The sequence below is a fragment of the Eretmochelys imbricata genome, chromosome 7 (genome assembly GCF_965152235.1).
Source record: "Eretmochelys imbricata isolate rEreImb1 chromosome 7, rEreImb1.hap1, whole genome shotgun sequence".
Taxonomy (NCBI): Eukaryota; Metazoa; Chordata; order Testudines; family Cheloniidae; genus Eretmochelys; species Eretmochelys imbricata.
This window is the reverse complement of record NC_135578.1, coordinates 41,564,267-41,579,539: the sequence shown is the minus strand read 5'-3', so window position 1 is coordinate 41,579,539 and position 15,273 is coordinate 41,564,267. Positions and strand designations below refer to the sequence as shown.

The 15,273-nt window shown below is 35.6% G+C and overlaps 2 protein-coding genes across 2 annotated transcripts in view; one reads left to right on the top strand and one right to left on the bottom strand.

Annotated features, from left to right (window-relative positions):
• CENPP (centromere protein P) overlaps positions 1-15,273 on the bottom strand; it is a 331,014-nt gene that overhangs the window by 143,490 nt on the left and 172,251 nt on the right. The gene's annotated exons all lie outside the window — the stretch shown is intronic.
• ASPN (asporin) overlaps positions 14,744-15,273 on the top strand; it is a 30,041-nt gene continuing 29,511 nt past the window's right edge. Inside the window, exon 1 of the mRNA XM_077823090.1 lies at positions 14,744-14,981. Within this exon, the coding sequence (XP_077679216.1) occupies positions 14,744-14,981 (238 nt within the window). The remainder of the gene's footprint in view (positions 14,982-15,273) is intronic.

The window sequence follows — 15,273 nt, the reverse complement described above, 5'->3', positions numbered from 1 at the left end:
ACAGCCGTGTTAGTCTGTATTCGCAAAAAGAAAAGGAGGACTTGTGGCACCTTAGAGACTAACCAATTTATTTGAGCATGAGCTTTCGTGAACTACAGCTCACTTCATCAGATGTCTGCTGCAGTTTCCACGGTATGCATCTGATGAAGTGAGCTGTAGCTCACGAAAGCTCATGCTCAAATAAATTGGTTAGTCTCTAAGGTGCCACAAGTACTCCTTTTCTTTTAACATAAGCACTTTAATATAGTGCAACAGCTGGTACTTTCATTTACATAAAGATTCATAAATCCATGAAACAACTTCAATCAATCTTACTTTTTACAAAGAGGCAGTGTGGTCTGATATTAGAATTTGAGTTCTTGGTTCCCTTAGTCTATACTAAGGGAACCAAGAACTCAAATTCTAATATCAGACCTGTCACTAACTAACTATATTGCTGTAGGTAAGTGAGTAAACCTCTTCACTAGTTACTCTCTCCACATCTATAAAGTAGAGATAATATTTGTGTCCCTGATGTATCAGCAGATTCAGACAAAACAACATGTAAATCAAATAATTTTACCATTGACAAGGAATCAAACATAGATACAATGATGGATTTTAAAGCAGAAGTTCAGAACTTCATTACCTTAACAGAAGCAAATACCAGGTCTTTACTTGGTTCCAATGTGACATTAACCAGCATTATGCCAACCAATTTTGAAGTATGGCTTCCTTTAGTCTAACCCCCTAGGATTCAGCCTTCCCCGGAATCCTTTCACCCTCTGAGCATGAAGGGGAACAAAGATACACAAAGGGTGTCTCAGTCCGTGATGACTTAAGGTCTACCCTTCTTCCTTCAGACTAATAGAGTCCACTAGTTATCTCCCATGTCTCATATTTACCTCTGGGAATTGATCCCTCTGAGCCTCACAGGCACACTGGACACCAGTTGCAAGAAAATTACCACTTATAAATGTACAGCTTTTACAATCTTGTCCTTACTCCTCATTAAAACTAAAACCGGGCCTCCAGAATGCTACAAGGAAGGTGAAAAATATCCACCATACACCTTGCAATCTTGCCTCAAGGGAAAAATTCCTCTTTGGTTATCAATTGTTATCAATCAGACCCATGGCCTCTTGGAAAAGATGGTGTATGAAACTAAAGCTCCATTAGATTTCTGGGAAGCAAATACCACAGAAAGACTGCTGCATGCCCACCCCTTCTGATTTCATACATAGTGAAGGAGGACTGCACAAGACAATCAACTCTCCCTTCCCCGCCATAGCCTAGTTAATGGGTGACAGAGAGGTGGAGAAATTTCCTCCCCTGCATCACCTTCACGGTCAGGTGGGATCTCCGTGTGTGATTTGGGGGACAGGTGAGAGAAGGCGGCTCTGGAGCAGCTGAGCCTGTCCCTCTCTTCTGAGGACCCCACGTGTCATCTACCCCAGGCTGATCTGATCAAATATGTCCCACAGTGAACCAGGATGGAGAGGGAATTCTCTTTCAGGAAATCCACTGATTTGGTAGGCATTACTGCAAAAAGAAGGCAATTCTGTAGTGCACAAAGAAATTACATGCCAATAAACAGGTAGTTACTGGGGAAATCTTGTAGAGGTTCTATGTGTCTCAGCCAGTGAAATCACCATAAACCTGACAGAATATATAGTACTATGATCAGCAGGGTGTAGACTGGAAAATTTATAAGCTTGAGAAACATGCAACTTAATCCACCTAAAGACAGATGTTTAGGCCTGGTCTGCACAAAGTTTTTGTACTATTTTAAATATTTTAGTAAAAAAGAAAAAATCCCACACTCCTAATCAAAATAGCTAAATGTGTACAACCCCTACTGTGTTTATACCCAGTGAGTACACTTACACTGGTAGAATAAAAGAACCTTTACACTGATATAACTATGTCTACACTAGGGGGTTGCACCACTTTAGCTATAAAGGTTTCAAATCAGTACAGTTTAAGTAGCACAAAAACTGTGTGTAAACTAGCCCTTTCAGCATATATGTTGAAGTCATAAGTAGTAATAATGTCGCATACATGGAGGGGAAAGTACACTTCAGTCTACAATCATAACTTGACTTGTGGTCATTGCTACATTTTAACGTATTTTCAGATTAAAAAAAAGTAAACAAAACCTCCACACTTGCTTGTTCCTTTTATCTTCAGTAAACTCTGGGGTAGATCTAACACTATAATAAAATAAAGATGGGATATTCAAATGCATCTAAAACAGCTTGGTACTGCCCACCCACTGAAAGTTAGTTGGATGCTTAACTCCCTGAGGCATATTTGGAAAAAAACACAAAAAAACCCCAAATCTAAAGCATTTTCAGCATCTCTTGTCAGACACCATCATCTTAATAAAATATAATTTATATCAGTAATATTGAACCCAATTGTCCAAAATCGTGTTAGTTTCCATCCTATAAAAATGGTTTATACATAGTATATTTAGGGACACATCACTTGTTATCTCTTGGCAATCACAAAACATTGTATTACCCAAATAAGCTTTGAGCACCAGAACACATGATCTTCGTAAGTGCCCTACTCAATAAAAAGAATTTCACATCAATGCTGCAAAAGACAACAAGGCAAAAAACGACCCCAGATATTTTCTTCTTCATAGAACTAAGCATTAGTTGTTACATCATTTAGCAGGCATTTACTTTGAGTACCTGAGTTGCATTATTACTCAATAGCTTAAAAAGTGTGTCTATCAAATTTACTGTGTTAACAAATGTTATCCATTAGGGGAACATTTACAGTCCCAGAAAATCGTCTGTTTAATCCACTGCTCTCTCACTTTCTGAGCAAAGGATATCTTATGTTTTTATTTTATGTGGGATGAAGAGACAGTTTATTACTCAGAGTATTTATAATGCATTTCACATTCATTATCCTGAAAACCATGAAACAGTCTTACTGCAACAAGAATAATTTGTTCACATACTATAAAAGTGGTATAATTCGCTCACCTCTTCAGAGGTTACTCATTGTACATTTACTTGCTGACCAACACCAAAACTGTTTAAAATCACTACTAGCAACCCAAATGGAAATGATTCCTTCAGTAATATGTGCCATCAGCTTCCAAATAGTTTACATAAAGCAACAGGGAATTTTATTTTCCAGACCACATATACATTTAATATGTAATCCTGAATTTATGTTTCTTTCAGGTTACATGAATGATGCCAATTGAGTGGTGAAAGTAACACATTATTTTGTGCATTTTTATAAGTATGTAAATCCATTCAAAATTGCTCTAGCAAACATTTCTAGTGACCAAAATAGGGAAACCAAAAACTTAAAATACTTACATTAAAAAGTCTATAAAAATATACAAAGATCTCGAACAACCTATTTTGGCATTGTGTGTTACTGTTTATATATACTGTTTATAAAGCTAGAAGTTTTTCTATATTCTCTTGTGACATTTCTCAAGCTTATAAACATGCTGGAATATTATCATGCAACACCCCCATGGTGGGTCACTGGTTGTAAGGGATCGAACCTGGAATCCTCTGCATCTAAAATCATGAGTCTCCATTACCTGAACTAAATGATTCATATCTGTTAAGGCTATAGTGGGCTCAATCATTATTTTTTAAGCTGAAGAAAAACGTATTGGGAACGGATGGAGAAAGTGAACATATTTTACAGGTCTACCAGCCTCATGTACGGAAAGCCATAGTTTCAATCAAACAACTTATACTATTATATGTGCTACCGTATAATTGATTCTGCAAGTTAGAGCTATCTGAATTAAATTTCTAGATTTGATCCTTTCTTCTTGCACTGATTTGTAGTTTTCCCTTAAGACTGTGGTAGAAGAGTATGTGTGCTGAAGATCATCAAAAGACCTTGTGTGGTATGTATGTGACAAAAGTAGTATTAATTTGGAAATTTGAATGATTGACTATAGACTACTGTTTTTAGAAACATACAATATTAGGCTAAGACTATGATGGAATGAACTCGTCTATTAATACTAAGGTCCTAATTCAGCAAAGCACTTAAGCAAATGATCACATCCCCTACCTGCATAGAATCATAGATTAGGGATGGAAGAGACCTCAGGAGGTCATCGAGTCCAACCCTCTGCTCAAAGCAGGACCAACCCCAACTAAATCATCTCAGCCAGGACTTTTAGTCAAGCCAGGCCTTAAAAACCTCTAAGGAGGGAGATCCCACCACCTCCCTAGGTAACCTATTCCAGTACTTCACCACCCCCTTGTGAAATAGCTTTTCCTAATATCCAATCTAGACCTCCCACACTGCATCGCTCCTTGTTCTGTCATCTGCCACCACTGGGAATAGCCTGACTCAATCCTCTTTGGAACTCCACTTCAGGTAGTTGAAGGCTGCTATCAAATCCCCCCTCACTCTTTTTTTGCATACTAAATAAGCCCAGTTCCCTCATCCTCTCCTCATAACTCTCTTCTTCATTGGTTCTCCATTACCAAGCATTCTATAATTTATTTTATTGTATCTGAGAACACACGCCTAAGTGAGAACATTCATATGCTTTGTAAAACAGAGTTCAGAGAATGAATTTAGTGAGGTAATTCCTTCCTGTGTATTATTAATATTTCCTGAAGTTATATGTAAACTTTTCCATAATGAGAACATGTATCTTTCAAGAAATTTGGTTTAGAAGAGATCCAACAAGTCAACCTACTAAATGTTACATGCTCACCTTCTGAAAGAAATGTAAAAACACAGCTTCTTCAAAAACACGTAACAGGTTTGACAAAATTCATTAACCTGGAGACAAACATGCAAGTTGCAATAAAAGATGTTTACAACAATGCCAAGTTATAAGTCTCACATTTTGCTGTTTCTAAAAGTAATTTTAATGACATTTCACACAAATCGACTGGAAACTATAACTATTTTAAGTTTAGAGATGCCAGCTTCTAACATACTAATTTATTTTTAAAAGAGGAAAACAATGCAACACTCATTAAGAGAACATATAGTACAACCCCAAGTGTCACCCTCACACACCCCAGAATGAAAAATTGGTTGATGTCAAACAGTGAATTTAAGCATCTCTTGTAGCTTGATGAACAAGTGTTTTTAACATTACTCAAAGCAAAGGCTTTGATCTATTTTACTGCTGTTGTACAATGAATCATGGAAGTATCTACGGGTTTGGACAGACTTTTTTTTCTTAAAACTTCCAAGCCAATGCAAATAAAAATAACTTTAAATATTGCCCTTAGAACTGAAAGCAAGATAACTCTGTAGCAAAGACTCATGTAGACAGATCCATTGTCAACTACCCTGTCATATCATTGACCCAAAAAAAGATATGGCAAGAACAACATACATATATTTAGGAAGTGAGAGTTTTACTTCTTTAATTATTTTATTTTGTTAACAAGGAAGTACAGCATCAGCTTGATTTTGTGTTTCAAAACAGAAAACTTTTCCTAGACTCTAGTAACTGGAAGACTCAGTAGCTTGACACAGGTTGTGGAGCCTCTCAGCATTAAGTCCGTGATTTGACTTCAGGTCAAGATGTAGTTACTCAGGGCTTGTCAACAGGGTGCAGCTAATGGAATGTGATTTCTAAGGTGCACTACTTGGTACTTCAATGTAGTACTGTTTCAAACAGTGCATGAGGGAATTATTAGTGTGCACCAGCAGGGTCTACACAGACAAATTAGTGCGCAACATGTTAGTGCATTTTAGAAATCATACTCCTTTAGTGTGCATTGCTGTCCCATGTAGATATGATCTTTACAACTGTTAGATTATCTATGTGACCATGATTGGGTTCTCAGTCCATTTATAATGGACAGGTATCCATATTACAAAAAAACATTCTCATAATGAGAAAGTTTGTAAGCAGTATCAGCAGATAGGCCAACAACTGAGTAGACATGGAGACTGAACTACTTATCTGGTCTCTCCAAGTTACAGTTGGGGAATGTTGCCAATTTGCACTGCCACTACTCACCCTGTACCTTCTGTAGAAGTAATACAAAAATGCATTTACATAGTGCCTTTCACTACAGGTTGTCAAAGAACTTTTAAAAGTCACGTTTTATAGTTGGGGAATCTAAGGTAGATTGCCTAAACTCAGAAAGGTTGTCAACAGAAAAAATAGAACTTAGGCCTCTGGACTCCTATGTCCATCTCTAACCAGTGGACCACACTCTGCAATACTATCCCTTTTCATTAACACTTAAAAATTAAAGAAGAAAATATTTTTGTTTTGGTTGTTAACAGTATGTCTGAAAATCATGTGGGCACATGTTACTGTACACTTGAGTTTACAGCTCTTATGTACATGCTCTAACACAATACACAGACATATTTTAAGATACTAGTCATACCCTATTTGGTTTCAACATGTTGATAATTAAAGGTAGAGATGAAAGGCTTCAGGCTGTAAAGTGAGAACACATTTATTTTTGGTTTCAAATATTTTAGTTTATAAGTCAGATGCTAAAACAACTTTTCAGAAAAAAGTTTGAGTGCATTAACACATACATAAAGTGTTGATGCAATAAATTTATGTGTGTTGTGTATATAAAATTAAACAAGCATAATTACTACATCTACACAGAGAGAGAGTGAAGAATCAAGATGAACCACAGAAGTGGAAGAATAAACTTTCCATATTCAAGTAGTGCAAATAGCATGGATGAACTTGAGAAAGCCCAGAACTTAACTAAAACCAAAACATATGACTGCATTCAAATGTACTGGGTTCTCAGTAAAAGAGAAATATGTCATGTTATTAAAATGTTATGGTTTGTCTCCAAGAGAGAATATGTACAGTCAGAGTTTACATGAAAATGATTAATGTAACCACCTTTAAAAACAGTGGACATTAATGAAAACTTATTTTGCCTTTCACTAAGACTTGCACACAAGCTTTGGAAAAAAGACAAAATTCAAACATACTGGAAGGTTTTAAGGACATATGACAACATATTCCTAATGATACGTACCCAGTAACCAAATATAGTCACTCTCAAAGGAAAAAATATTCATCATGGCCACATTCTACGGTGCTGATTTTGTTACACAACAAATAAATGTGTCCATCGAAGTTTCTATACCATAGCTGCAGTTATGTAATTTCTCACCACTAGAAAGTGGTCTTCTGATTGCATTATATACTGGTCTTGATTTGTGCTTTATCCAATCAGAAGTTAGTCTGTTCTTAAAAGTAGCATTTGTTTTAAAGAATATACCAATTTTATATGAATAGCCTGCTATGTCATTAAGTGAAATTAAGTTAATTGCTTAAGAACAAGCCAAGCAACAGTCTGACTGTCGGACAATCTCACTTGTAATTAAAAATATGGACTAGATTTTGATGCAGTTTTATGGTAAATTGTAAAAGATTTTGTGAATTTTTGAAAGAACTTGATTAAGTTCCCAAAGCCTAGTTGGCCATATTAGGATTCCCTGAACTACTTTTTTTGTGATGTCATCAACTATTGCATAAAAAAATAGAGACTCTGAGGTTCAGAATTTGGAAGTCAACTGACTGCAAAGGTGATTATAAAATATTTTATTTTAGAATTTAAGTCTCTTCATAATTTTGAAACTATTTCAGCTAGAATCACCCTACCCAAACCTCCACTATTAAAGGAAAAAAAAAAGATGCAATTATTTTCCTCCTATCCAAACTACTACCTCAACAATGTTCCCTTTTACTATTAAAGGGCCAAGACAGACTTCATTACAGCAATTTTATCCAAATTTGTTCAAGTAAATGGATGCACACAAACTCATTCTATATACAGGCAACATATTTTCTTAGGAAGTTTGTTCTAATGCTGATAGGATTTTGAAATCTAGAACTACATATCTGAAATATTAAAAGGAGTATCATTGAACTTTTGGTGTGGGAATTTGATTGTTAATGAAAGGTAATTTCACTATTTGGGAAACACTGATCCATAAAGGGTGTATTACTCATCTACTCTAATCAACCAGAACATACAAAAAAGAACAATGCAGTGAGCAACACGAGCCTTATTTTCTTTAGTATAGTAACTTCAGTTTGGAAATGTTAGTGTAGCATCTCTGCTTCTTTTCCCCCTTAAAAGTACAGTAGACAAAATAACTAGTGCTACTGAAACAAATCTGTAACCTTATCAACATGTCATCAACATGAACTTATAATTCCTTGCCATCCAAACATTTTATCAGGATGGAAAGGAACTAGAATTTTTAATCTTTTTTCCCCCTCTTGCAAGATTATCAGAATTGTAACATAAAAAGAGCCATTTACATTAGTAATGACAAAGTAACATATCTATAAAACTGGATAAATGAAAATCCTGAATTTGTCCTAAATCGAGGGACATAAACCATTAATTACGTTGACGATGCAAACAGCAGTATAGGTAACTCATGTTAGTGCCATATCACTTTAAATAGACAATCTGTTAAAGGTAAGGAGCATATAACCCTGCTTCTAACTATATTGGTATGGATACTGTAGTATGAATAATGTAAATGATTTCTATTTTTCCACAGACCTAGCTTAAACTTATAGCTCCAATCATGATTATAACATATTGCAGCTAAAGACTGGAGTTATGTTAACATAAGCAAGTTCCCGCAATAGGTATTTATTCCAATGTTCTCATTAATGACCATCATCCTTGAAACTTGCTAAAAAAAAAAATTACTGTTTTAAACAAAGCATACACTTTGTTCCTTGTATTTAATAATATAATGTAGGGTTTTAAATCAGAAAGTCTGGTGTACACTTGGTCTGTTGCTAGGTATTTACTATAAGTAAGATGTCTTATCTATATACAACTACATAAAAGGATAAGCAGTGTATTAATTTTACAGCTTTAGTCTTTGAATAGGTTTGATAACTTGCTGATCATCATCACTATTTATTCTTTGAATGGATGTGTGTTCACATTTTGGTAAATGCCACACTCTATAAGGAATGACGCACTGAAAAATTATTTTTAAAAAATTGTTCTCATATCAGAAATGGATTTGAATGGACTTCACTGTACTTCCAATGGCCAGGTGCCATCCATTATTATATTTCAGGTTTTACCAAGTCTTCTAACTAGATGTCTAGAGTTAAGCTAGAAGTTTTGGCTGTAATACAAGCAGTGATGAAAACCACATGAGTAGTAACAAGTCTTCTTAATGTCTTTCTTCAGTACTAAAATGGGCTAATCTGTAGAAGCAGTTTACTCAAGTATCATCCAGGGTGCCAGGCAGATCAGGAACTTTTCAAGTTGAATTTTTCCTTGGAATGCCCACTCTCAGTTTCACAGCACTCAAAACAAGTTTGTTAATACTTACAATTTAAACAATTGAAATAAACCTCTTCAGTGGATTATCACTGCTTTTGGAAGGACTGCCACATTTACCAGGTATGTTACATTTTTGCATCTATTCACATTTAAACAGCAGTACAGAATTAAGCAACATATTTATATGAAGATAACACTGTTAGGTAAATAAGTGTTTTGCAGTACTAAATGATTTATAAAGTAAAAATATTTTTCATAGTATACTTTGTAGTTCAAATATTTTCAAGTTTACTGAAATTTTAGAATCAAAGAGTAAAAGCAACAGTGCTCTAGCTGGATTAGCAAACAGTAATCAACCTCATAAAAAGAAAAGAAGTGATTTATATTGTCACGTAAACATCTAAAGCAAAATATGATAAATCTTTCCTTGTTATTTTAACCTATGCACAGCCCTGTTCTATAATCATTACTTATAATTAATATACTACTAAAAGTCATTTTAATGAAAAATTTATTTTATCAAGTATAACAGAAAAAAAGATTTTAAAACAAAAATAAAATAGTGAACAGGATAGATGTTTAAATAAGTGAAAATAGCATAAATGCTCATAGATTAATGTTCATCTAATTTTCAAGTTATAAGTAAAGTAGTCCCTATTCAAAGTCAATAAAATAAAAACCACTATCTCAGCTATTTTATTTAAGTCTGCATTTCTCATAGTTGCACTGTGTATCTTTAACATAATGCTGTATTTTCCAGAATATATCTTAGTTTCTTATATGTTCTTATTCAGAAAGTTGTTTAATTTTATTTTTCTTAAGCATTAGTCCAAAGAAACACAAAGAGTTAAAATATAAAACCATTTATTTTTGGGAAGGAACAATGACTAACAGAAGCCAAACTATTTTTAAATATAGTGGTCAAAAGAGCTACTACTATCTTGCCTTTCTTTGGACAAAAGCTCTGCACAGAGCAATGATTTGTGATACTAATGAACACAAGGATTTTCCCTGCCTGTCTTCAAGCAAAACCAATGTTTTATTCCTGGCTCATTTAAACATTTCCTTTTCAGAAACAATGCTCTAGGAAACTTGCCTCCCTTCATCAAACTACCTTAACAGCAGCTCTTTCTAAACATGGCTCTAAAAAGGACTAAGTCTTAATTACTCTGCTGTTAACTCCTTCAGTGTCACGGCTTAAGAAAACAATGATCACGTTACAGTTTTCTGCTGCTGGAATCTAGCCATAGAGTAATTTCAATATTTTTCTTTGAACATATGCATACTTACCAGGGCCTTCAAATAATCTTTCTGTCCACAAACTGATTTATTGTATTTTCTCTTGTAATCCACATTTACTATTTTAATATTACGAAGTTTCTGTACTGTTACACCGGAATTTCTAATCCAAGTTTTATTACATCTGAATGGCGTTAGTCACATTAAAATAACATTAAGAGTTTATCATAAACTTTATGTAATATTCTAGAAATACCAAGAACTGTACCACACTAACAAATGCATAAAAAAAAAAGAGTTAATCTCTTCTGTATGTTATCTGGCAATCTGAGGTTTGGGATAAAACAGACAGCCTTTAGAATTCCAAATCATAGAGGCTCAACTGTGTCCTAAGGGGAGTCTGTAGAGGCACAATATCTTCTAGAGCTGTGGTCCCCAACGTTTCTGTGGGAATAGCAACGGGCACCACGTTGGGGACCACTGTTCTAGAGCTTCAGGGTGTGCAAGGAAAACACTACGACTGCAGTGCGTCTAAGTGCTGGGCATGCCTTCTGCACCCCACCAGCTTCCTGCCTGATGCTGGAGCACACAGCCCCCTCTACTTCACCACCCATACATTTGGGGTGGCTTGTCCTCCTGGAAGTGCTGCGAAGGAGCACTCTCTGAAGTCAGGGAAGCATAGGGACTCTATGCAGATGATGCAAGTAGAAGAAACGCTTCTTGTACCCTTTCCCACTCCTGCTGTATCTGGGCACAATCTCCCCCTCAGTGTTCTGGTCAATTAGTAAGTGTGAGAACTGCTGAGGGTATACATTATCTTGACAACAGTAATCCATTTCACATACTTTATTACAAAGTTACCTATTTAAATATTTCATAAAATAGATGAATTAAAACATTTGGAGCATTTATATTAATCTACTGGGGTTTAAGCAGACACAAAAATTAGTAAAGAAGTTAGAACTGAGCTAAAGAATCACAGTGTTTTTGCAGAAAATGTTCAATACCTCTTCACTGTGTTTCACGCCACAAAAACATTTGAAATTTCAAATGGAATATATTTGCCAATTGCTACACACGTGCTACTTCCCACTGACATTTCTGTCACTTATACATCCATTTGAGACAGAGAATAAGAATGGGTACTCCTGATACCCTCCCTACATTATAGCATAATAATTTTTATATTCCCTAGGATTTCTGAAGTTACTTCCAGTATAATGAATGTAATACTTACACACAGTTTCAATAATATTAAGAACAATGATCCTGACACACAAAAAGCATTGGTCTCATATAAGTAAATTAAAAGCAACAATGTAAAACAACAAAAACACAAAACTGGAATTTAACATAGGCCAAAGCAACACATAAACAGACAATTAAACATTTAATTAAGCAATTAAACAAGGATCTACATCCATCCAACATTTCCCAAAAGAATTCTATTACATCCCAAAAAAAGATTATCTTATAAACAGGATATGCATTACAAAGTTTACAGCAGTGTCTCTTGGATTCTACATAGAATACCATAGGATACACTCAGCTCCTCAAATTAAGTCTAAATATCCTAGTAAGTGGACAATTAGAGCAAAAATCAGGCCTCCTGAATCTCAGTTCTGTGTTCTAAACAACTAGACCATGCTGCCTTCTTCAGTTTCAAGTAAAAGCTATCTTTGCTCCTGGACTGGAGTACCTCTTTCATAGATCCACCTAATCAGATTGGTGGACCCAGTTAGGTTTGAATTTTCCATGAAAGACTTATCACATAGCTGAGGATCACTCTATTAACAGTCTAGTGACTAAATATGATGGTCTTTTGTCCCCTGAATTCCACTACTTATGTATACTATCTTCACAGATCACTGGGGTGGTGGTGCGGGGTTTAGAGAGAGAGAGAGCAAGCATGTAAGGATGAAGTCAGGGAGCCAGTGGTGAATATTATACTTTGAGTCTGACTGATTACAGCAGAGAGAGTTTTTGAAATCCTACGCCATGGCTAAGGTACAAGAGAAAAGCATTTTCTTCATCTCCACTGTAGCATCTAGAAAGTCTTGAACTGCTAAAAAATTCTCAGTGACTGATTAAACCAGACAGCTTCAATTTCAAAGAACTTTTGCTTCTTATTCACTGTGACTATACGAACATAACTGATTGGATTCTAACAACATTGGCTACATCCATGGTAGCTGATCCATGTTAGGAAGGCACAAATCAAATTTATCCCATATTCCATAATTGTCTAATATGAAGCATCTGGTAATGTCTACTGTGAGAAGCAATTTCTATATTCCTAACTGACAACTCCTATATTCCTAACATAGTGTCTAATTTTTGCCAGTTTTGCTTGCAAGATTTCTAATGTGCTGAAGGAGTTTCAGCCACATATCTAGCAGATGGAACCATTTTCCATGTTATTAATTAACTCTGATAAGAGGTTTTGGAACTACTTTGACCGTTTATTAACGTTTTCTTTGGGAAAAGGTATTAGCTCTCCTTGGGCAAGCAGTTTAGCCATGCTCAGGAACTCATGTAGACAGTGACAACCTTGATGGGCAGGTTATTAAGAAGGCTGTAGAGAAACAATCTGGAACTCTCCAATTTCTCTGACCCATGTCAATATGATTTTCCACTGGGCATGGAACTGAGACTGCACTTGCTTCAATGGTTGATTACTTTCTTCCAGTCTCGGAGAGAGGATAGGCATCCAGGCAGATTCTTTTAGAGCAGTCTTCAGTCTGATATTATTGGCCACAATGTTTTGTTCACTTGCTTACAGACTCTAACTGGGATAATTCAGTAGTTGCAATGTTACCGTAAATAGAATCATGAAAAGATATTGCTGAGCAATTGCTCATCAGCCTTAGTGGCAATTTCACAGGGTTCTATTTGATCACCCCATGTGTTCAATTTATATGGTGTGCAATGCACTGGGGGAAATTGTCAAGAGATGTGAATTGCCTCGGCATTAATTCACAGAAGATTCAAGGCTCAGGCCTGAATGGTGCAGGCTCCCTGCTTTCCCAAGGATTAGTCAAGGGGAGTGGATGAGATCAATCTGGCACAAGGTAAACCCAGAAATTATTTATTACATATTATTTACAGGCATCATGAACTAACATCTGTCTCTGCTTTTCCAGTAAGATATATGTAATTTGTTGAGATGGTCTGAAATTTGGGAGTGTTTCTGGATTCCTAAATAGCATTAGTAGTGTAAAAAATACTTTTTAATCTACATATGCTAGACTATTCCTCTGATGTGGATATAGCCCAATTGATTAACATCTTTGAGACCTCTGCACTGGATTACTACATGGGACTGGGATCAGCCATAAGTTACAACCATAAGTCTCATCTATTTAGATTGTAAGCTTTTCAGGGCAGACTGTCTATGACTCTGTCCATGTAGTACTCCAAGAACAATCGTGCCCTAATCTTGGGGTTTGGGCCTACAGGTGCTCCTGTAACACAAATAAAAATATTACTTCTGTTCCCAGGGATGGGCATTGGCTTACAGTTAATTTACAGGTACAATTTAAGTCTCTGATTTTAAACAATACAGACCTATACCATTTGGATCTTTGTCACATAAAAGATCAACTCTTTCCCTATATGCCATTGCAACAATAGTAATAAGTGCAGGGCTTTTACCAGGAATCTTTAGATCTGAATACCTAAGACAAGAGGCAAGCTGATTCTGGGTTTGAGAACTTACAACTGTAGATTTTTTTCCTCCTCAAATTTGAGGACATGACCAGAGAATGTTCTGATGGATGCATTTTATATCTCATATAACTATTTCCCATCCCCCTAGATGCAATAGGAACAATAAGTCTGTTTAAAACATACTGCAATTTAATGCTAACAGACATCAGAGGATTAATAAACTGGGATCATATCCTAAAAACTTGTAACAAGTTTTGCTACAAAACTCACATACAACATGTCTCATAAGTCTAGAGCTCACTGTACCACGCTCAAAACCTATTTCAGGGCATTATCAAGAGACCTTTTAATTGAGCTCAATAAATTCCTTAACTGTTGCATCAGCATCAACTATTCAGCAACTTCATTCTTATTCTTTGTAAGAATCATTTTTGGCTCTGGCCAAAGAGTGTTACAAGAGATGAATTAAACTAGAAGTATGAAGAAGTATTCTGTAGTTCTACATTTTCTAACTTTGGCTATATTTTGTTCTTTTCCCCCCCAAGATTAGTTATTCTCCGTGAGAAGACATGAAAGAATATGTGTTGCTTCTCTTCTTGGGTTTGTGCTCTGCTAAACATTTCATTGGCCCTTCACACTTTACATTAAAGCATATGATGCTGCAAGATATGGAAGATGAAAATGATGATGATAACTCTCTATTTCCAACTAGAAGACCAATTCTGCAACAAGTTCCTTTTGATATATTTCCAGTATGTCCCTTTGGATGTCAGTGTTATATGAGAGTTGTCCACTGCTCTGACCTTGGTAAGAATAAATCTGCATGTCTGTCTATCATGGGAATTATTCTTTGGAAATTTTTTAAAGAGGTGAATTCTGCATTTCCATGAATTATGAATTTATGAAACAAATCGTGTTTTGAGGGATAAAGTAGTATTAGTTTTCAAGGAGACTAATGTTTTTACTACTAGATTGTTTCAGTCAGATTTCCAAAGGATATCATCTATGAAGTTCTCTCTCTGAGGCCTTGTCTACACACACACACAACTTATACCGATTTGTTCAATACCAGTTTAGAAACTGATGTAATTAAAATCAG